Here is a 21,781-nt window from a genome sequence, read left to right on the forward strand (position 1 = left end):
GACCGGGGGCCTGGAACAGCCACCTCCCTCCCAGATCCTGCATCCCCGTGGGGTGAGGCCTGCCTCTGGTGGGGGGCCCAGTGCTGCCTCCCCCATTTGGTTGCACATACAAGTCCAGAACTTCCTCCTGCGGGTTACTGGCAGCTTCCAGGGTGGCTGTCAGGACTGGTTTGCCAAGATGCACTCTTCCTTATAGACCAGGTGAATGGTTTACTCTCCGTGAAAGAAGGGCACTGGCCCAAAGGGCCTGCGTAGCTTCCTACTGAAAGGCACGGAAACCGGGTCAGCCGGCCGCGCGTCTGGGCAGTCACCGAGAGGATGCTGGGAAAGCTGGACTGTGCTGGGCACAGCCTGTCAAGCCTGATCATCTGGCGAGGGGAGTCCTGACGGCTGACCTTTTGTCCTAGTGTGACCACGGTGGCACCGCAGATCCATTCATGCTCGCTCTGCAGGCGGAGTAAACAAGGTCCAGCGAGACCCAGTGATTTGTGGATGCAGACAGCACTGGGTTAGCCCACAGCAGGCTGAACAGGAGCTTGGGACCCCAGCAGAGGTACCAATGTAAAAAATGTTTTGGTAAGATTGATATTTACTATTTCAGAAAACCCTGGTGGAGCAGTGGTTAAGCACTCGGCTGCTAACTGAAAGGAATGCAGTTCAAACCCACCCAGTGACTCCACAGGAGAAAGATGTGGCAGCCTGCTTCCATAAAGATGACAGCCTTAGAAACCCTATGGGGCGGTCCGACCTTGTTCTATAGAGTCACTATGAGTCGGAGTTGCCTTGACAGCAGTGGGTTTGGTTTTTGGTTAGATGTTAATCCACATTTGACCTGAAACTAGGATCAAAGCACAGCATTTAGTTCTTCAGTCGGTGTTCTGATTCTCAAGGCCGCTAGGCCTAGTGGGATAAGGTGGTAAAGCCAGTGCACACGATTTGGAATAAGGGTCTCTTTTGCATATACTGGGGTCCCTGGGTGGAAATGGTTCATGCACTCGGCTGCTAACCAAAAGGTAGGCAGTTTGAATCCAACCAGAGGTGCCTTGGAAGAAAGGCCAGGTGATCTACCTCCAAAAAATCAATTATTGAAAACCCTGTGGAGCACAGCTCTACTGTGACACGTGTGGTGCCACTGTGAGTTGGAGCCAACTCGATGGCAGCTATTGTACGTACTGCCCAAGCAGGATTTGAGATGGGCATGCGTGCTTTGCCACGGCAGTCAGCTGTCACTGCGACCCACACATTCCCACACATCCCTGGAGGTGGACAGTCTGGGTGCTGGCTCAGGGCTGTCACACACGCAGTACCCTGAAGGGTCTTCTAATCCCAATGGAGCCCAGAGGAAAGGCTAATTGTCATCAGAACTCCTAACAGCCCTGGCCTGTGATAATCACCGTTGTAGTTAACTTGCCATCAAGTCAGCTGCGACTCGTGGTGAGCCGGTATGTGCAGAGTAGAACTGCTCCATAAGGTTTTCAAGGCTGTGACCTGTCAGAAGCAGATCACTTCCCAGGTGCTTCTGGGTGGGTTCAAACCGTAAACTTTTTGGCTAGTAGTCGAGCACTTAACCGTTTGCGCCACCCGGGGACTCTATAATAGGCACTAGCCACTTGGAAATACCTGCCAAATTTCCAACTCATCCCATGAAATGCCCTCAGCTCAGGGGCAGATTAGCCAATAGGCAAGGTAAGCACGGTACTTACCTTGCTTACCAGACCACTTGTAGTGAATAATTTCACATCTTTCCACCATAATAAAGATTCTGCTTCTAGGTGTGGCTGCCATCTGTCTCTGGCCCAACCCCATAGCACCTTGCCACAGAATCAAAGCCTCTTTTCAAATTTACAAACCCTGACAGGGACAGATTACCCAGTGAACAAAGTAAGCACAGGTTTACTTGTGCTTACTCACTAATCTATAGTGAACAACTTCATATGGGTTTCACCACATCAAACCTTGCTCACTGGGTAAACCGTCCCTGCCTCAGCTGCAGAGAAAACCATCCTTCCTAATGCCAGAGTGTTAGTCTAGATTCCAATACCTAAGCAAGAAAAAGAACTGTCTGCCCCTGCTTTTTCATGAGATAATTCACCTAAACGAGCAGAAACATAGAAAAACCTATGCATCTCTTCTTCTTTTCCCTGCTTTAATTCCACTCCACTGACTCTGATTTGACAAACACAGCAACCCTATAGGACAAAGTAGAACTGCCCCATAGGGCTTCCAAGGCTGTAATCTTTATGGAACTTGACTGCCATGTCTTTCTTCCATGGAGCAGCTGGTAGATTTGAACCACCAACCTTTCTGTTAGCAGCCAAGCACTTTAAACACTGCAAAACCAGGGCTCCTTTGTCAAAATACCAAACCAGTTGTTACTGAGTCGATTTCTGACTCATAGTGACCCTATATAGGACAGAGTAGAACTGCCCCATGGGGTTTCCAAGGAGCGCCTGGTGGGTCGGAACTGCTGACCTTTTGGTTAGCAGCTGAACTCTTGACCACTGCGCCAGCTGTACCGAATTCCTTCCTACGCCACTAGGGGGAAATCTAACCCACCTGACCACAACTTAGCTTGGTCCTTTTTCTCTTTTCTCTCTCTTCCTCTTTCTTTCCTTTTTCTTTCTTCTGTTCTTTCCTTTTTAATAAATACATAACCAACATTTTAAGACCGAAGACTACTTTGAGACGTTACCTTGCTCATTGGTCTCCACCCTTGCCTATATTTAAATCTTTTTTTATCTCTTTGGTCACAGAGACTTCTGGAAAACGAATTCAGCCATCCTAAGTGGGCAGGAGCCGCCAGAGTTGAGAAATTGTTCTAACAGTTCATCTGAATCCCTTCTAGGTCAGCGTGAGTTTATTTCCTCAAATTACATATTCATTAGTTATGGAGAACAGCTGGCCATCTTTCTGTGGGCCGTATTAGTCTTTATATTCTCGAAGGCTCCAGGTCATGACTCTCTTCCAAGAAAATCGAGCCAGCTCTCTTAACTTGGCCAGTAGTTTCTATAGCCCAGCCCTCTAACCACGTGTTTCTTTTCTCAACTCTCTTCATATCATCCTGCTCCCCCGCTAGTTCCACATTGCAGAATCCATGGACGTAACATGGACAAAAATCTGAGGAGTAAAAAACAAAACGCAGCATTTCCTCACGTCTTCTCTTGCGTGTATGCCTGTGTATATACCCTTGTGTAGGTTTTCTACTGAAATAACAACACAATGCTTTTCATATACATTTGTCTAGTGTGGTTCCGAAATTATGTTCTATTGTTTTTGTTTTTAGTTGCTGTTGAGTCAATTCCAACTCACAGCAACCCCATGTGTGCAGAGTAGAACTGCTCCTTAGGGTTTTCTTGGCTGTAATCTTTACGGAAGCAGATTGCCAGGCCTTTCTTCCCTGGGTGCGTTCAAACCGCTAACCTTTAGGTTAGTAGTTGAACGCTTAACTACTTGCAGCTCCCAAGGACTGCCATGTTCTAGTATAGTCTTAGATAAACCCAAAAACCCAAACCCATTGCCATCCAGTTGATTCTGACACATAGTGACCCTATATAGGGTTTCCAGGGCTGTAAATCTTTATGGAGGCAGGCTGCCACACCTTTCTCCTGCAGAGCAGCTGGTGGATTTGGACCAATGACCTTTTGGTTAGCAGCTGAGCACTTAACCACTGCGCCACCAGGGCTCCTTATAGTCTTACACAGAGGAATGTTATTCTTGTCATCCCTAAGTGAGTGCCCATTTATGCGTCATTTCCTATTTCAAGTCACTTCAGAAGAATATCGACCCTGTAGGATAGAGTAGAAGTACTCCATAGCGTTTCCAAGGCCGTAAATCTTTATGGAAGCAGACTGCCACATGTTCCTCCCATGGAGTGGCTGGTGGGTTCAAACAGCGGACCTTTGGGTTTGCACCTAAACACTTAACCACTGCACCACCAGGGCTCTTTACAATAAGAGCCAACCAAGACCCGTAGCTGTCAAGTCGATTCCAACTCATAGTGACCCCGTAGGGCTTCCAAGGCTGTAAATCTCTATGGAAGCAGACTGCCACATCTTTCGCCATGGAGCCCCTGGTGGGTTCAAACCACCAATCTTTCGGTTAGCAGTCCATTGCTTTAACAACTGAGCCACCAGGGCTCCTATAATAAGAACAGGCAGAGCAAAATGACAGCTTTTGGTTTGACGGGTGAATCAAATATAGAGGGACTCCTGGTACTCAGGTTTAGCCTTAGAGTCTTCCAGGTGCAGCTTATCAGAAATACAGACACAAATTCCTCAACGGGAAGGAAGGTGGGGGCAGTCAGATTCCCCCCAGGAATTGGGGTGGGTGGGTGTGGTTATATTTGCAGACAAATTGCCAAAGCCGACTGCTGATTAGCCACAAGTCTGTGGTTATCCTAGCCCTTGACAAGGCTTCCCTTGCCTTTTCCTTTTACACTTTCATTATTCATTAGCTACTCCGCAAAAGGCTCAAAGGACCTAGGAAAGAAGGCAAACGAAGAAAGGTACATCAGCAGCCCTGCGAATACACTGGGTGGGAAAGAAAGTGCCAGCGGTCGGACGGTTTCTGGTTACCTGTGAATGTCAGTCCTCTGGGTGCCTCACTCTTTCCAAATCACTCCCAGCTGGTTTGAGGGCTCCTTGAAGGCCTACTGATTGCCAGTAAAATTAAAGTAATCCTGCGCCTTTAAAACCATATAATCCTCCAGAAATGGGCCTTGAGAAGCTTTCTTCCTGATTTACCAAGGAATCAAGAGCAAGATCAGGGCAAGAGCCTTCTCATCTCCTTAGGGCCTCTCCACTTTCTCCCTCGACCACTCAGTCTCACAGACACACCTAGGCTCGTGTAGTGAGAATTCTTTAAAATATAGATATAAACTATTTTACATCAATTTAAAACCAGTGGCATAACCACTGTTATATAAAAGCATCCAAATAAATCTCCATGTGGGAGCAGAGACTGGTGTGTGCACGTAGAATGTATTACGCATTCTCCTGATTATGTCACTAGGGGCGTTCCAAACAGTTCCACGAGGAAAGCACAGCATAAATGTCGAAAACATGCTCTGTTCACATGTGTCTAAAATGTCTGGAAAAGAAACCAGCCAGGTGCAAAGGAAAACCACCAGATGGTAACCCGCCATTTGAAGGGGACTCTCTCCGGCCCTCTTGGGAAATAACCTGCATGTAGGTGGGTACCGAGAGTGCGTAAGACATTTAAAAATACCTCTGAAATTGGGATGAGATCAGTAATGGATTCTCTGCAGATTCTGTTGTTGTTAGTGCCATCAGGTCAGTTCCGACCCGTAGCAACCCTATATGCACAACAGAATGAAACACTGCCCAGTCCTCAGCCATCCTCACAATCGTTCTTATGCTTAAGCCCATTGTTGCAGCCACTGTGTCAATCCATTTCATTGAGGGTCTTCCTCAGATTCTAGAGATCCTTTAATGGGTGCATGAGTGTGTGTGTATGTGTGGGGGGGGGGGTCTCTGTTTTCTGGGCTGTAAATTCTTGTTGTTAGCTGCCATCGAGATGGTTCCTGACCCATGGCGACCCCACGTACAATGGAACCAAACACTGCCCTGTCCTGCCCCATCCTCAAGATTAGCTGTGGATCACACCTTTGTGATCCGTACGGTTTTCATTGGCTGATTTTAGGAAGTAGCTCGCCAGGCCTTTCTTCCTAGTCCGTCTAAGTCTGGAAGCGTGACTGAAACCTGTTCGGCATCACGGCAACACGCAAACCTCCACTGAGGGACCAGTGGTGGCTGCAGATGAGGTGCACCGGCCAGAAATTGAACCCAGGTCTCCTGCATGGAAGGTAAGAATTCTACCATTGAACCACCACTGCCGCCTCAGGGCACTGTGAACTCGAACAAGCCAAAAAGGTGGAACAGGTTCTCCCTGCAGCAGAGAGTAACTCCAGCAGGTCTTTCTGGGCCAGGCCCTAAAAAGGCCCTAGATCAGTAAAAACACTAACCACTAGGCGGCGAATGCCTTATCTTTGATCTCTGTTAACAGCTAACCAAAGGCTTCTCCTTCCAGAGCTGTCGGAACGCAGGAGCCAGTGGCCCAGAAAGCAACCTGGGAGGAGATGCAAAGGGCTCAAATGTAAAGGCCCAGGTAGAACTCGGCAGTCATTGAGACAGGTAGGCTGCTGAGAGAATCTCCCTCCCTTTCCTTAGCTGTTTAGATTTCTTTTAAAATCTTACTCTGAATTATATCCTGACTTAAATGTACCACGCAATGGGGCTTAAATTGGTAAGTCAATCATGCATGGTATTTTAATAAGCAGTTCTGTTTCAATGGAGGCCCTAGGTGGTACAAAGTTAACAAGCTCAGCTGCTAACTCAAAGGTCACAGGTTTCAGCCACCCTAAGGCGCCTCAGAAGAAAGGCCTGGCATTCTACTTCCAAAAAAATCAGCCATTTAAAACCTGGTTGTTGAAAGCCTTAGGGAGCAGTTCTACTCTGACACACGTGGGGTCGTCATGAGTCAGGGCTGGCTTGATGGCAACTGGTAACCGGTTTATTTTGATATGTGAAATATTTAGGTAGCTCGTGTGCTATAGACTCTGAGATCCAGCCCGGTCTGGGGACCCCCTTGCTTATGATGAGGAAGGGAGGCAGTATCAGTGCTCAGAGGATGATACTAAGGATAGGATTCTCCAAACATTCTACTGAGCAGACCCTTTAAACTAACAGGATGGAAAATAGGTAGTAGTGGGAAATAAAACATACATTACTTATATTTTCTTTTCCCCATGAATTGAAGTTATATACTTGACGCTCAAAAAGCAGGTCTATAGAGGTTTCTGGAGTCCCTGCATGGTGCGAACAGGTAACCAACGTGCTTGGCTGCTCACTGAAAGGGTAGCAGTTCAAGCCCACCTAAAAGTGCCTCACGAGGAAGGCCTGGTGATCTAAGTCCCAAAAAACCAATGACTGAACACCCTACGGAGCACAGTTGAAAACCCTCCGGAGCACAGTTCTACAGTGACACACACGTGGGGTCACCATGAGTCAGAGTCAACTTGCCAGCAACTTTTTTTTTTTTTAATGGAGGTTTTCAGCCTTAAAAAAAAAAAAAAAAAATTGGTACCAGTTAGCTTTTCCAGATCACCTTACTGAGAGACTCATAAATAACAGGATCGTTACCACACACATCCATCCAGTGGCCCAGGCGTCATACTCCTGCAGTCAGCGTGGTAGGTAAATAAAAATAATAAGCAAATACCACTGGCGCTTACCCTGTGCAAATAGGGTAAAAAATGTTGAGAAAAAATAGCCTGGAGTCAGAGTGAGTCACTGCTGGGGAGGCCAGGCCCTCATTCCTCACCCTGCACAGAGCTCTGGACTTTCAGGCCCGTTCTTTAATCTCCCTGCCCAACAAGAGGCTGGCAGAGCAAATTTTACACGGAAAGGGAAGGTAAGCCTCTCATTCTTGCACAATTTAGTACTATCTTGGGTGACATGCACCCACTAAGTGGCTATGTTGGCAGAACGGGCCCTCCTCCTCCAATCCTGAGACGAAGGGGCCACGCGTTTGCCCCCCACGCCCTGGTAACCCTGAGGCCAGTTCTCAGCCTCCCCAGCCTCTAGCTCCCCACCTGCAATGATGTTACTCCAGACAGATCTCCTGGTTACTGAGTCAGGTGTGAGGATCTACGTCACCATTTTATAAAGTGTTTGAGAGTCTCCAAAGAAAGATACCATGAAGAAAACCACTACTGACAAAGAAAGAAACTCCACCCGGGTCTTTTATTCCATCCAGGGCGCAGCTATGGCAAATGATAACTGGACATTTTAAGAAACTCAGAAATGAGAAGAAGTGAGTACTTCTCTGCTTCTCTTGTTGTTGTTAGCTGCCGGGGAGTCGGCCCTGATTCATGGCGAGCTGATGCACAATAGAACAAAATGCTGCCCAGTCCTGCACCATCCCTCTGACCCGTTGCAGATCAGACCGTCATGGTCCATAGGGTTTGCACTGGCTGATTTTTAGAAGTAAATCTTCAGGCCTTCCTTCCTAGTCTGGCTTAGTCTGGCAGCCCCACTGAAACCTGTGCAGCACCATGGCCACACACAAGACTCCACTGACGGACGGGTGGTGGCTGTGGGTGAGGTGCATTAGCCGGGAATCGAACCCAGGTCTCCCGCATGGAAGGTGAGAATTCTACCACTGAGCCACCACTCCCCCTCCGCTTCTCTGCTTCTCCCCAAAAGAAGTGCTGGAGATGGAACCAACGTTTTCATCTAAGGAATCTTCTCATCAAGGACTCTGTTTCTAAACCCAGATGGAGATAAAGACCAAGGACAGAGGGAAGCCAGAAGTGTAGCTGGAAGTACCTGACATCATGGTTTAATTAGCGTTGCCTGGAGCTTTAATAAATATGAGAATAGGAAGGCTTCTGGTTGTGCCATTTATTACCTTCTAAATGGTGGTTCAGGAGTATAATTCTTGCCTTCCACACAGAAGACCCAGTTTCGATTCCTGACCAATACAGCTCACACAGAGTCACCACCTGTCAGTGGAGGCCTGTGCGTTGCTGTGATGTTGAATGGGTTTCAGCAGAGCTTCCAGACCAAGGGAGACTAGGAAGAAAGGCCTGGTGATCTACTTCTGAAAATCAGCCAATGAAAACCCAGTGGATCACAACAGTCCAATCCTGGTGTGCAGGGGGTCACCATGAGTCAGGAGCCGATTTGATGGTAGCTAACAGCCAATCAGAACGAGTCCTTAATTAGCTCTACTGCTGAAAACATCAAGGGGATTTGCCAAACGCAAGCGCCTAACCTTGTCAGTGTCTTCCCTTAATCTGAAATTCAGGCTTCCGCAGCACCTTCCCTCGCTGTGGGCTCTGCCACCACCTCAGAGGAAAACCCCAGAGTAGCGTCTATACTGCCCTCTCAACACCCGTGGTCCAGCCCAGAGTTTCCCAGACACCTGGAGATTCATGATGGCCGTGAGCATATTCCAGGTTCCAAGGAGTACTGACCGGCTTAACTCAGTTTAACTTGAAATTTCCTTATCGTATATATATATCTTGATGTCACCCTAATCAACAAACCACAGAACAGTCAAGAGTGGCAAGTGGTTTGGGAACTGCTGACCTAAACTCATCATAGGTGCTGGAGAGCAAATTTTGTTTCAAACACTACAATGAATACATTGAATTTGCTCTGCGTCACTCTAAGCTTGTCCTTCAGAGGGAGGTGTCACTATGCCTTTCTGGAATGTTAAGCCCACAGCAGTTCTCTAAATTGCCAAAGCAACAAGACATACAGAGCTGGGAGCCCTGCTCTACTGTGGTACCTGTGGCTCCTGGTCATGGCTGCTGGGATCCCGCTCATAGCTCTCTGCATACAGCCGGATGGTGGCCCGCACACCACTAGACGAGCTCAGCCGGAAGATGAGCCGCGATGCATCTGAGAAAATGATCCTCAGGCCCTGCAACCAAGAACATCCAGAGTGGATCAGTGAACACGGAAACACACGGAACACACGGGTAAGATTACCATCTACTGTGGTATTCTGTCAGTTGTTGTACTGTGGTGGTTTGGCTGTTGCTGTGAGGCTGGAAGCTATACCACCAGTATTTCAAATACCAGCAGGGACAAATACCATGGTGGACAGGTTTCAGCAGAGCTTCCAGACTAAGACAGACTAGGAAGAAAGGCCTGGAGATCTACTTCTGAAAATCAGCCAATAAAAACCTGAGCATCACAACAGAAGATGGTGTAACAGAGCGCTTGAGGATAAACCCCCTAAGTTTGAGGGCACTACATAACCACCACAACAATGGACTGAACGATCATGAAGATGGCATAGGACCAGGCAACGTTTTGTTCTGTTGTACAGGGGCTGCCATGACCGAGTTCAACTCGGCAGCAACTAACAACAACACGGAAATCAGCATGTTTCTGTGAACCAAAAGCAATCAGGTTCATTGCAATGTGTAATTATCTCTGAACACTCACCCAAATAGGACAACATGGGGCGACAAGAAGCTACTTAAGGCTATCCATTTGTCTCTTTATTCTATTCCCATCACTTTGCAGTTAAGGTTGGGGAAGGGTTAGGAGCAAGACTATGAACGGATGTTCAAGTTCTCTTGGTCTGGTACTGTGGGAACCAGAAGGATGTGGAGTGATATTTAATAAATGTCCATGAAGACAAAGTTTATCCCTGTAAGGGACAGACCAATGGGGATAGGCGATTTATCTATCACAGTGAGACAAATTATACATGGCACGGAGACCCCCAAGTGAGGTTAGACTTTGCTCCAAGTCCATTTTCTCTTTGTTTCTTTGTCATTCCCAGGTTCCTCTGGTAGAAATGGACCCTACAATGAAGTACGCAGGGCTGGTGCCTCAGCTGGTTTGGAGGGTCTTCTTGGTCCTCCTTGTTCCCCAGTCCTGGCCACCAGGGTGGCATAGGGACAGGGCTGTGGTTGCATCTTCCCACTGCCCAGTCTTAAATCTCCTCTCTTCATTTGCTTTTGGCTCAGAACATCCCCATTCTTCTCATTAGCGCAGGGATATTTTAAAAAGCATGGCCACAAGACCATGCTGTGATCTTCTGTTGAAGGAAATGTGCTCACCTAAGGCAACTAATAAAGTAATTGCTTCTATACAAGCGTATGGGCAGGGGCCAGGGGAAGGAAGGGAGGAAACAAAACAGTATATCTGGTCCTCTGTTACTTCTGAAAAAATAGATGTCTTGGGCAACTTTGGTATCAGACAGCTCCCCTGAGCAACTGACCCTTGAACTTTCTCTGGTCTCACATCCTGCCATTGTAGAGAATATGTTGTTGTCAAAAATATATTATGCATGTTGTATAAACCAGATCCACGCCTATCTGGTGATGTCTGCCATGGGTACTACAAGTCAAGTGGTTTTCTTCTTTTTAAGTTGTAGGCATAATTTGCCATCAATCCATTGGCATCAAGTCAATTCCAACTCATTGCAATCCTACAGAATAGAGCAGAACTGCCCCATAGGGTTCCCAAGTAGTGGCTGGTGGATTTGGACTGCTAATCCTTTGGTAAGCAGCCTGAGCTCTTAACCACTGTGGGGCATCAGGATTAGGGGAGGAGTCATTAACAACCTGTGTTATGCAGATGACACAACCTTGCTTGCTAGAAGTGAAGAGGACCTGAAGCACTTACTGATGAAGATCAAAGACCACAGCCTTCAGTATGGATTATACTTCAACATAAAGGAAACAAAGGTCCTCACAGCTGGACCAATAAGTGACATCATGATAAGTAGAGAAAAGATCGAAGTTGTCAAGGATTTCCTTTTACTTGAGTTCACAATCAACAGCCGTGGAATCAGCAGTCAAGAAATCAAATGATGCATTGCATTGGGCAAATTTGCTACAAAAAACCTCGTAAACGTGTTGAAAAGCAAAGAAGTCACCTTGAAGACTAAGGTGCGCCTGACCCAAGCCATGGTGTTTTCAATTGTCTCACATGCATGCAAAAGCTGGACGATAAATAAGGAAGACCCAAAAAGAATTGATGGCTTTGAACTGTGGTGTTGGCAAAGAATATTGAATACACATGGATTGCCAAAAGAATGAACAAATCTGTCTTGGAAGAAGTACAGCCAGAATGCTCCTTAGAAGCAAGGATGTTGAGACTACGTCTCACACACTTTGGGCATGCTATCAGGAAGGACGAGATTCTGGAGGAGGATATCATGCCTGCTAGGGTAGGGAAAAAAAAAAAAAGAGGAAGACCCTCAAAGAGATGAATTCACACAGTGGCTGCAACAATGGGCTCAAGCATAACAACCACTGTGAGGATGGTACAGGACCAGGCAATGTTTCCTTCTGTTATACATAGGGGTTGCTCTGAGTTGGAACCGGCTCGAAGGCTCCTAACAACAACAACAGCAACAACAACAGACATGTTCTGTACCAATGCCCAAATAAAAAGCTTTAGTCTTTCTTAGAGCGGTTCAGTGTCAGCCACCACTTACTTAGCAAAAGGAAACAGCTCCCTTACAGGAGAGCATTCACTGTGATACCTGCTTTACCAACAGGATTTTATATTACAGTGAAAACTGTGCGAGCTGGAACTCGACAGGACTGCCTTGTTTTTCTGTCTTGCGAGTTGTCCACCTTTGACAGCATGCAGCTTACCACTTTTCTAGCACTCTCTATCACTGAAGAATATTTGAGTTTTCTTCTCTGACAGGTTTCCGCCTTATATAGGTCCCGGCTTTCTCAGGTTTTAATGTACTATCAATTTTATACATATATCATATGTATAATATATATTGCTATGTACATATAATATTATATTAAATATATATTGTTATATAAATGTTACATACTCATTGCCATCAAGTCGATCCTGGCTCACAGTGACCCTACAGAACAGAGTAGAACTGTCCCATAGGGTTTCCAAGGGTCAACCACTTGGTTAGTGGCCATGCTCTTAACCACTGCACCAACAGGGCTCCAAATGTACATAAAAGATATTAAATATATATCGCAATGTAAAAACCCATTACCCATTGCCATCGAATCAATTCTGACTCATTGCCACCCTATAGGACAGAGTGGAACTGCCACGTAGAGTTTCCAAGGAGCACCTAGTGGATTTGAACTGCCAAACTGTTGGTTAGCAGCCTTAGCACTTAACGACTACACCACCAGGGTTTCCATAGTATAATATTATATTAAATATATATTTCTATATAAATATTATATATAATATCATATTTAATATACTTGCTATATAACTATTATATATGACAGTCTATAAAATATACTTGCTACATAAATATCATATAATAATATTATATTAAAAAATAAAGCCAGAAAACGAAACCCATTACCGAAGAGTCGATTCCACTCGTACTGACCCTGTAGGACAGAGTAGAGCTGCCCCACAGGGTTTCCAAGGCTGTCATCTTCACAGAAGCAGACAGCCCCATCTTTCTCCCAAGGAGTGACTGGCGGGTTTGAACTGCCAACCTTTCAGTTAGCAGCCGAAAGAGCACTTTAACCACTGGGCCACCAAGGCTCCTTATTAAATATACATTGCTATATAAATATTATGTATATGTACAGGGCTCTGTGTGTGTGTGTGTGTGTGTGTGTATACGTATACATCTGATGTATAAGTAACAGTATCGTATAGTACATTTCCCAGGAAAAAAAAAAATTTTTTTTTTTTTTTTCTTCACTGGGCAAACATTTTAGAGTGGCTCTTATGGGCCAGGTACTGAGCTAAGCCCTGAGGATATAGAGATGAAGACGCAGGACTTGCCTCCGTAAGCCTGGAACAGATGACTGCAATGAACACTTTCTCAACCACTTTATGCTGCAGGAGGGGTGAATGGTTACAAAATTTCAGAAGGGACGAATGCCTCAGTTACTGACTTCCCAGCAAGCATTGTACACCGAACGGTGTTCAAATTGGCAATCAAGGCCAATTTCACTCACAGACAGGTTTTTAGCAAACTCTTTTCAAGCTGGTATCTATGTTTAAGCCAATGTCCCCACTGTCACTCCACGTGGAACACACAACTCAGTGCTCAGGACTGTGGGAGTCATCCATAGCTTGGCTAAAGCAATATCTAAGGCTGAGGCCCTTAACCACCTGTTGTTGCAGATTTCAAATCACTTAGGGCCACCTCTTCTGATGTCACTGAAGACCTCACAGACTCAACCCTTCATGCGAGCTGCCGTTATACAGTTGGCCTTCCGGATTAGTTTATGGTCATTGAGGGGTATTTAAGGATTCGGGCCATGACAAACCACCAACATGTGTTATCTGCTCATGTTGCTATTGTTGTCAGTTTCCTCCAAGTCGACTCCAAGTCGTGGCGACCCCATGTGTATGGGAACTGCTCCATAGGATTCTCAAGGCTATGACCTTTCAGAAGCAGATCACCAGCCCTGTCTTCTGAGGTACCTCTGGGTGAGTTTGAACCATTAATCTTTTGGCTAGCAGATGAGAGCTTAACCATTTTACAATGAAATCATATTATATTTTCCTGAGAATAACCATATCTTCAGCTGTATTGCATGTCGTGCTCATAGAGATGGGGTAGAATCCACATCAGGTAGCCTGCAATAGATGGTGCACTTAAACAACGGCAAAGGTTGAATAGCACATACTAGTCTATTGGAAATAATCCAACATTGTCTTCTCCCTTTCCTGGGAAGCAGGGGTGGATTAGCTAGTAGATAAGGTAAGCACAGGCTTACTTGTGCTTACTTACTAACCTATAGCGAACAATTTCACATGGGTTTCTCCTTACTTACTGGGTTATCCATCTCTGTCAGGGACTGTACATTTGAAAAGAGGTTTTGGTTCTGTAGAAAGGTGTTGTGGGTTTGGGAGAGAGACAGATGCCAGCCATATCTAGAAGGAAAATCTTTGACGTGGCGAGAAAATGTGAAATTGTTCACTACAGATGATCCGGTAAACAAGGTCAGCACCGTGCTTACCTTGCCTATTGGATAATCCGTCCCTGCTGGGAAGCAGTCATGAAGTTGTAACAGAGTCCATGTTGCTCTGCGAGAGTCTTCCAGGTGAGGAACTTCAGAATCTCCTCCACACGGCATGGCAGGTTTTCAGACCCAGCCCAGTTCTGCACTGCCACCATCTGAGCCCCTTTGTTGAATGTCACTGTGATGTGTGAGGAGCTATGTCAGATTGCTTCTGGGTCTGCAAATTCCCAGAAGGAACATATTGAATCTGCAACACTAGCATGAGCCACTTTCTCTCCAGCTGGTACCTTCACCTACCATCAATCAAACGCCAAGACCAAAGTCACTGCGTTTCTAATCCTTCCTTCATTTCAACAAAAGAATGCCTATAATATACTCTGCTTTTTTTGATTTTTTAGGTTAAACCAAGGTTTGGCAAACTACAGGTCATGGGCCAAACCTGGCCTGCCTCCTGCTTTGTAAATCACGTTTTATGGAAGCACGATCACGTCCATTCGCTTATGTATTGTCTGCGGCTGCTTTCGCGCCCCATAGAGTTTCCAAGGAGCACCTGGTGGATTTGAACTGCTGAACTTTTGGTTAGCAGCTGTAGCACTTAACCACTATGCCGCCAGCATTTCCACTACAACAGTAGAGATGACTACTTGCGACATAGACCATCGGGCCCTCACATCCTAAAATATATACTATCTATCTATCTACAGAGAAAGATTGCTGACCTCTGGTATAAACCGCCCCTTTATCCACAATACAGAATACTTACCCTTCGGGCCTGCACCAGAAAATAGAAAATATTACTATCAGCCTTATCAAAAGCCCGGGAGAGAGAAATTATGTTTACGAAGACAGTAATAAGGGTGTCCAATCCCACTCCCCCAGGTATTCCAGGTTCCGGCTCTAGATTCATCCTAGCCTCTACCTGGACCAAATCTACTCCCTTCTGCCCACCCACACCTGACAGAAATGAATTTATTGAATTACATTTCAGTTTCATATCCTCGCTTAAGGCACTGTTTCAAAAAAATCCATTGTTGCAGTCACTCTGGGAATATTGTTGGGGACTGTGTGATCCAACATGAAGCTTCACATGAGGCATTTCCTCAAGAGCCTAGCGTTAAGAAAGTCTTTTCTTCCCCCTGAGAAACTGCTTTTGTTTTGCTTTGTTTTGTTTCTGATGAGAACTTTGTAAGTCACCCTACTTCCCTTTCCAATATGGCTGCCAATACCCTTAACGCCAAATCTGTGGTTCGGCCCAAGTGGATCCTTACAATTTGCATAACCAAGTTTCTTTTCTTCTACTCTTGACTCTCTTATTTATATTTTCCCTTGTCTTGATTTCTGTTTCTTATTTATATTCTAATAACTACATTATGTATGTTTTCACTGCCACAATCCTCTTGAAGAAACAAGGCCCAATGCATATGAATGAAGCAAGTTCCCATCACGGCCTTAACCCTAACATGTTGGAATCATAGAGTTATCTTTTTGGGCCCTTCATTGCCTACAAGCTCTGGGAGGGCAGAGCCACATAAGCCTTGTTTACCAGCGTGATGGTTAGGGTTGTGTGTCAACTTGCCTGGGCCGTGATTCTCAGTGGTTTGGCAGTTATGATGTAGTTTGGCAGCTATGTAATGATGAGATCAGATATAATGTGAGCACCTCCAGTGAGTTGAAAGGGAGTTTCCTTGGGGGTGTGATCTCCATCCAACATATATGGACTTTCTGGCAAAGCTTGAAGGCTTTTGCTCTGCTCTGGATCCTGCCTTCAGCTCCTCATCATCTGACCTCTCCTTCTTGGCACTTGAGCCAGAAGTCTGCCATCTGCCCTGCCTATCTTGGGTTCTCCAGCCTCTGCAGCTATGTGAGTCAGGAGAAGCCTCCAGCCTGATGCCTGACTCACAGACTTGGGGCTTTCCAGTCCACCCAGAGGTGCCTCAAAAGAAAGCCCTGGCAATCTACTTCTGAAAAATCAGCCATTGAAAACCTTTTCAGCACAGTTCTACACTGACACGCTGGGGGTCGCCAGGAGGCAGAGTTGACTTGACGGTAAATGTTTCTTCAGGCCAACCGAAAACTCACTCAGATTCTTTGTCTGTGAACCGGGGCTGACGTATCCACCTTGAAGTGTAGTTGTGAAAGATAAATATAGAAGCCTCCTGGCACATCATTACTACGGAAGCCACTCTATTGCATCTGCTCGTTCCTTTCCAGGACTAGCGTCAGCTTTAGCTGAAAACAATGGAGTTGAACCATGGCTCCTGTCCCAGCTATGTGATCTTGGGCAAGTCATTAGCCATTAATTTGCAAGCCTCACTGCACCCCGGAATTAGCCAGGGATCTCTATAAAGAGTTGGTGCCTGGCTGTCACCCCAGACACGGTGATCTAATTGGAATGGGGTGGAACGTGGGCATTGGGGCTTTAAGAGATCTCCTGGGATTCTGATATGCAGACAAAGTTGGAAACCATGGCCTCAGCCTCTTTTCTCCCTGTGTCCTGCTTCATCTATAAAATGACCGGACTCCATGTACTGCATGAGCATAAGGGAGACCCCCTCCAGGTCTAGGGTTTTCTAAATACACTACCAATGGACTGGGATCTTAGGAGGGCCGTAACAAGAAGGGGCACTAATAAAACTCGCTGTTGAGTCCTGAAAGCCCCTCCTGGTACCTCATCAGCAGCAGAACCATTAGGGGTGCCCCTCTTGGGCCTTCTGATGCTAATTGTTTACCAGCACCACCTCCTAAGGAATTCTCGGAGCACAGGTAAAAGAATCCGGGCCTCCCTAGCCACAGTGGTCACGGTGACTGTAATGTGCAGGATGGCACAGCATCAGGAGCTCCAGAGAGGGGAAACAATGCCTCCTCTTTAGAAGATAATGTTAACCACAGAAGGGGGTGATCAAAAGGGCACTCAGTTCCACCCTAGCATTTTTCTTCCTTTCCGGTGCCTGGAGCTGAATGCCTCAGGGAGCAAGGTGGGTGTGTGTCCGCCTTAGTTTGTTCCAGTAAAGAATGGGTGTTAACAACTGCGCATCCCCTGCCTGCATGCAGCTATCTCCACACAAAACCCCAGCCAGGTGGTTCCAGTTATCATTAGGGAATTAAATTGCCCCACTGTGGTTTACTGTTTATGGAGAGTCAGTCTGGTGGAAATGGCACGGGAGTAACAACTGGAAAACCCAGCTAGGATCCTGGCATGGCCACTTATTGGCGGTGGTCCTGAGTGAGTTAAGACAGCTCCCCAAGCCTTGCTCCTGTTGTTGCTGTTGCTGTTACCTGCCATTAAGTCAGCCCCCAACTCATGGGGACCCCATGCACAATGGAACAAAACACTGCCTGGTCCTGCACAGTCCCATGATCTGCTGTTGATCGGACCATTGTGATCCATAGGGTTTTCACTGGCTGATTTTCAGAAGTAGATTGCCAGGCCTTTCTTCCTACTCTGTCTTAGTCTGGAAGCTCCACCGAAACCTGCTTAGCATCAGAGCAACACACAAGCCTCCGCTGACAGATGGGTGGTTACTGCACATGAGGTGCAGTGGCCGGGAATCGAACCGGGGCTCCTGTGTGGAAGGTGGGAATTCTACCACTGAACCACCTCTAAGCCTTAGTTTCCTAAAAAGCTGATGAAAACTAATACAGCCTAGCTTATTGCGTTGTTGTGAGCATCAGATCAGAAAATCTATTTGAAAAGGGCTTTGAAAATTATAAAACACTTTGTAACTAAGTGCATTTTCCCCATATAAATATTATTATTTTAAACTTTTAATGAAAATGGTACTAGGCTCGTTTTCCAACCTAGACTTTACAAAAGATTGCTAAATAAAACACAGGCGGTTCATGGTTCAGTGGTACATATTTATTTTTAAGTTAGGCAGAATTAAGATTAGTTTTATTTTAAGAACTTTGTTTAAAAAAAAAAAAGTTGCCGCCGCGCTGACCCCAACACATGGCAACCCCACGTGTGTCAGAGTAACTGTGCTCCATAGGGTTCTCAATGGCTGTTTTTCAGAAGCAGATCACCAGGCCATTCTTGCGAGGTGCCTCTGGGTAGACTTGCGCCTCCAAACTTTCAGTTAGCGGCTAAGATAACCATTTACACCACCTAGGACTCCAAGCTAGATCCTCTGAAATCAGCACTAGACTCATGGATATGTTAAAGGGAAACCTGTGAGAGCCAGAACTCGACGGGGCTGCCTTGTTTTTCTGGGTCCCGCATATTTTTCACCTTTGACAAGGTGTAGTCCTACCACTTTTCTATCATTTGTTTTAGTGGGAAAATTTGAGTTTTCCTTCTCTGACAGGTTTCCGCCTTATACAGGTTCTGGCTTTTGCAGATTTTATTGTACCATTAAATATTCTCCATACTTCCTACTGAACTGGCTCCTTTGACAATAAAATACTCCCAAGTTGGTCAGTTGAGCCCCTTGAGTTCCTTAAGGAAGGACCTTAGAATCATCCAGACACTTTCTTCTTTTACCGACAATAGAGGGAACGTTAAAAAACACGATCAAGGCAACACAACTAGTAAGTGGTAGAACCAGGTCTCCCTGACTCCGAGTTTATCATTTTAGGTTGAACCATATGAAACTGCTGATATTGATACATTGTTTCCCATGGGAAATGTTTGAACAACAGCTCCTAGGTTTCGTCTGGTCTCCAAAGCTGGCCCAGTGTCATATACAGAGCACGTATCTGATAAATGTATAATAAACGAATGCTGAATTTTTTTTTCAGCCTTTGCGTAAATCCATGCAGAGAAACCTACAAGTTGCTAAATGCATGGAGACCGGCCAGATGTTGGCTTGGAGACTAGAGGACATATTGCAGCCAGGTGGGGAAGGAGGAACTCTATATTACCAACAGCTCCTTGGCAGCGTCTGAGCTAGGCAAATCCCAACTTAGGATGCATTCCAGGGGGAGACAGCAGACAGCCCTGCAATCTGGTACGATGTCCCCCATAAGCCCCTTGGCCACACCAGGCATGTGAGCCTGGAGACAGGACAGGCTTGGGAAAGAGAGAGACAGTGTGAGCCTAATGGGATGTTATCTCCCATGGGAAATCCCAATGATTTATCTGGAAAGCTTCAAGGTGAAAATATTACCGTGTAACATCTGCAGCACGTTTTACAGAAGAAAGCACGCAGTCTGTAAAGCAAGAGATTTGGAGTGAATGGACACTTCTCTCCGTGAAAAAGGATGACCTAGAATTACCCTTTTTCTTTGTTTATGGCAAAGAATTAGCAGCAAGCAAGAGGTCAAAAGCAGTTGATCAGGGCAGCAGCTAATCCATATAGTGGATTACAAAAAATTACAAAAAAGTACCCTCTCCAGGCGGACACTGTATCTCCAGGTGGACACTGTATCTCCAGGTGGACACATACATTACAGAAAAGTATCTGCCCTCCTGGCTTGCCTGGGTGTCCATTCTCCTCCCCTGTTAGGCTGGGTACCTTTGTGCCAGTTCATTCAGATTTGAACTCTGGCTGAGAATTTGCATTTCCACCCCCAGATATACTGAGTCAGAATCTATAGCTTAACAAGATCCCCAGGTGATTCTTATGTATAACTTCCTGGGAACGTGTGCAAAGACCTGCTTTGTGCAGTGCTCTCACTGTGCAACTGTACTCACCTGCCCTGCTCTTGCACAGCATGCCCATCTAGCCTTTCTTACAGCCGACTAGCACCCATGAGGGCCAACAATTGCAAAGAACTATCTGGGAAATCAAGGTGAAATGACCTTGTAAATGCTCTTTTAAAGCACCCATCTAGCCAAAACCACATGAAGTAATGAGTTATTGTTATCTGCAGTGAAGTCGATTCCAACTCATGGTGACCCCATGTGTATCAGAGCAGAACTGTCCTCCATAGGGCTTTCAAGGCTGTGACCTTTCAGAAGCAGATCACCAGACCTGTCTTCTGAGGCACCTCTGGGTGGGTTCGAACCACCAGCCTTTTGGTTAGCAGTCAAGTGCTTAACCATTGGCACCACTCAAGGATTCTGCTATGTAACGAGAGCGAAGGCTGAAAGCTGTGACGGACAGTCCCTGGGTTACTTAGGACAACTAACACTTGCCCTTTAATGTTATGTAAATTTGCCCTCACGTTGAAACAACTGAACCAACTCCTGCTGATAACAGTCTTCATCACAATCAGTCTTCAACACTGTCACCTTCGCTTGCTGCACGTGCAGCTTTTAAATCATTGAAAGGACCTTGAGCCTTTTCTTGCAGTAAAGTAAGGCTAGATAAGAGCCGTATGCACCTGTTCCGACTCTCCTGCAACCTTGACTTAAATACACACTTAGGAACAGATCTCGTTCCTAACCCGGGAACTTGTTGTACACATCCAGATTCCAATGACCAAACGTGGGGCAATAGAACTAGGTCACAGACATTCCATGTCCCCATTTCATTGACTGATTGATGACTGATCGATTGGTTGCTAAAGGACTGCTGATCCCTGTTTGTACAACACCAGCCCCAGCTCTGGGACCTTTGCACCCAGACATACAGGGGTAGCTTCCTCCCTCGGTTCCTCTGATCCTTTGGAGCTTTTTCCTTTTGTATCAACGTTTCCCGGGGGTGCTCAGCCTCCTGACTACACAGAAACGTTAGCGGTTCAGTAGGAAGTGACCGTGATGCCGTCGCAGAATGCTTAGATTCTACTACACATCTTAGCAAGGCTCTGCCCCCACATTTTGGAAGACAGTCCTAAAGCAATCTATGGGCGTCAGGAGAAGCTAATTCACTGTAACAAAACTGGGTTGTTGGAAGCAGGGGAGTGAGAACTTCCCAACTAACCAGAAACACTGTTCGCCACTCCATTTTCAAATCAGCCAAGAGGTCGTTATGAACACAGAAGGTCAAATAGATAAATCACAGGAAAAGCAGCTATTCAAAACTGTAGTAAGAAATTAACCCTTTCTAAATCCATAGTTTCCAAGGTGTCGCACCAAAAGCCATAGTCAGTGCAACATACAGCCCAACTGTCTTTATTTACCACATCTAACAGGACTGGAGGATGAGCACTGACGTTCGGAATTACCATCACGGGTACTGTAAGACCCCTGAGAATCCATTTGCCCACAGGAAATGTCGGCTGTTTATCTGCAAAGCTGAGGAACCAAATAAAACCACACTTGATTGAAGAAAAGCATGTTGTCAGATAAGATGGTTTCACCTGGCCCAGCTCCCACTCATTCTTCAGAGTGCAGCTTAAGTATCACCTTCCCATGGAGGGCTTTCCAGGGTGGCTCCACGGTAGACTTCTTGCTTTCCATGTGGGAGACCTGGGTTCGATTCC

At 46.0% G+C, this 21,781-nt stretch overlaps 1 protein-coding gene across 1 annotated transcript in view; it reads right to left on the reverse strand.

The window, feature by feature from the left end:
• The window catches only part of PGM5 (phosphoglucomutase 5), a 182,730-nt gene that overhangs the window by 15,476 nt on the left and 145,473 nt on the right, over positions 1–21,781 (reverse strand). The window contains exon 10 of the mRNA XM_064290557.1: positions 9,316–9,450. Coding sequence (XP_064146627.1) covers positions 9,316–9,450 — 135 coding nt within the window. The remainder of the gene's footprint in view (positions 1–9,315; positions 9,451–21,781) is intronic.

The sequence above is a fragment of the Loxodonta africana genome, chromosome 9 (genome assembly GCF_030014295.1).
Source record: "Loxodonta africana isolate mLoxAfr1 chromosome 9, mLoxAfr1.hap2, whole genome shotgun sequence".
Taxonomy (NCBI): domain Eukaryota; kingdom Metazoa; phylum Chordata; class Mammalia; order Proboscidea; family Elephantidae; genus Loxodonta; species Loxodonta africana.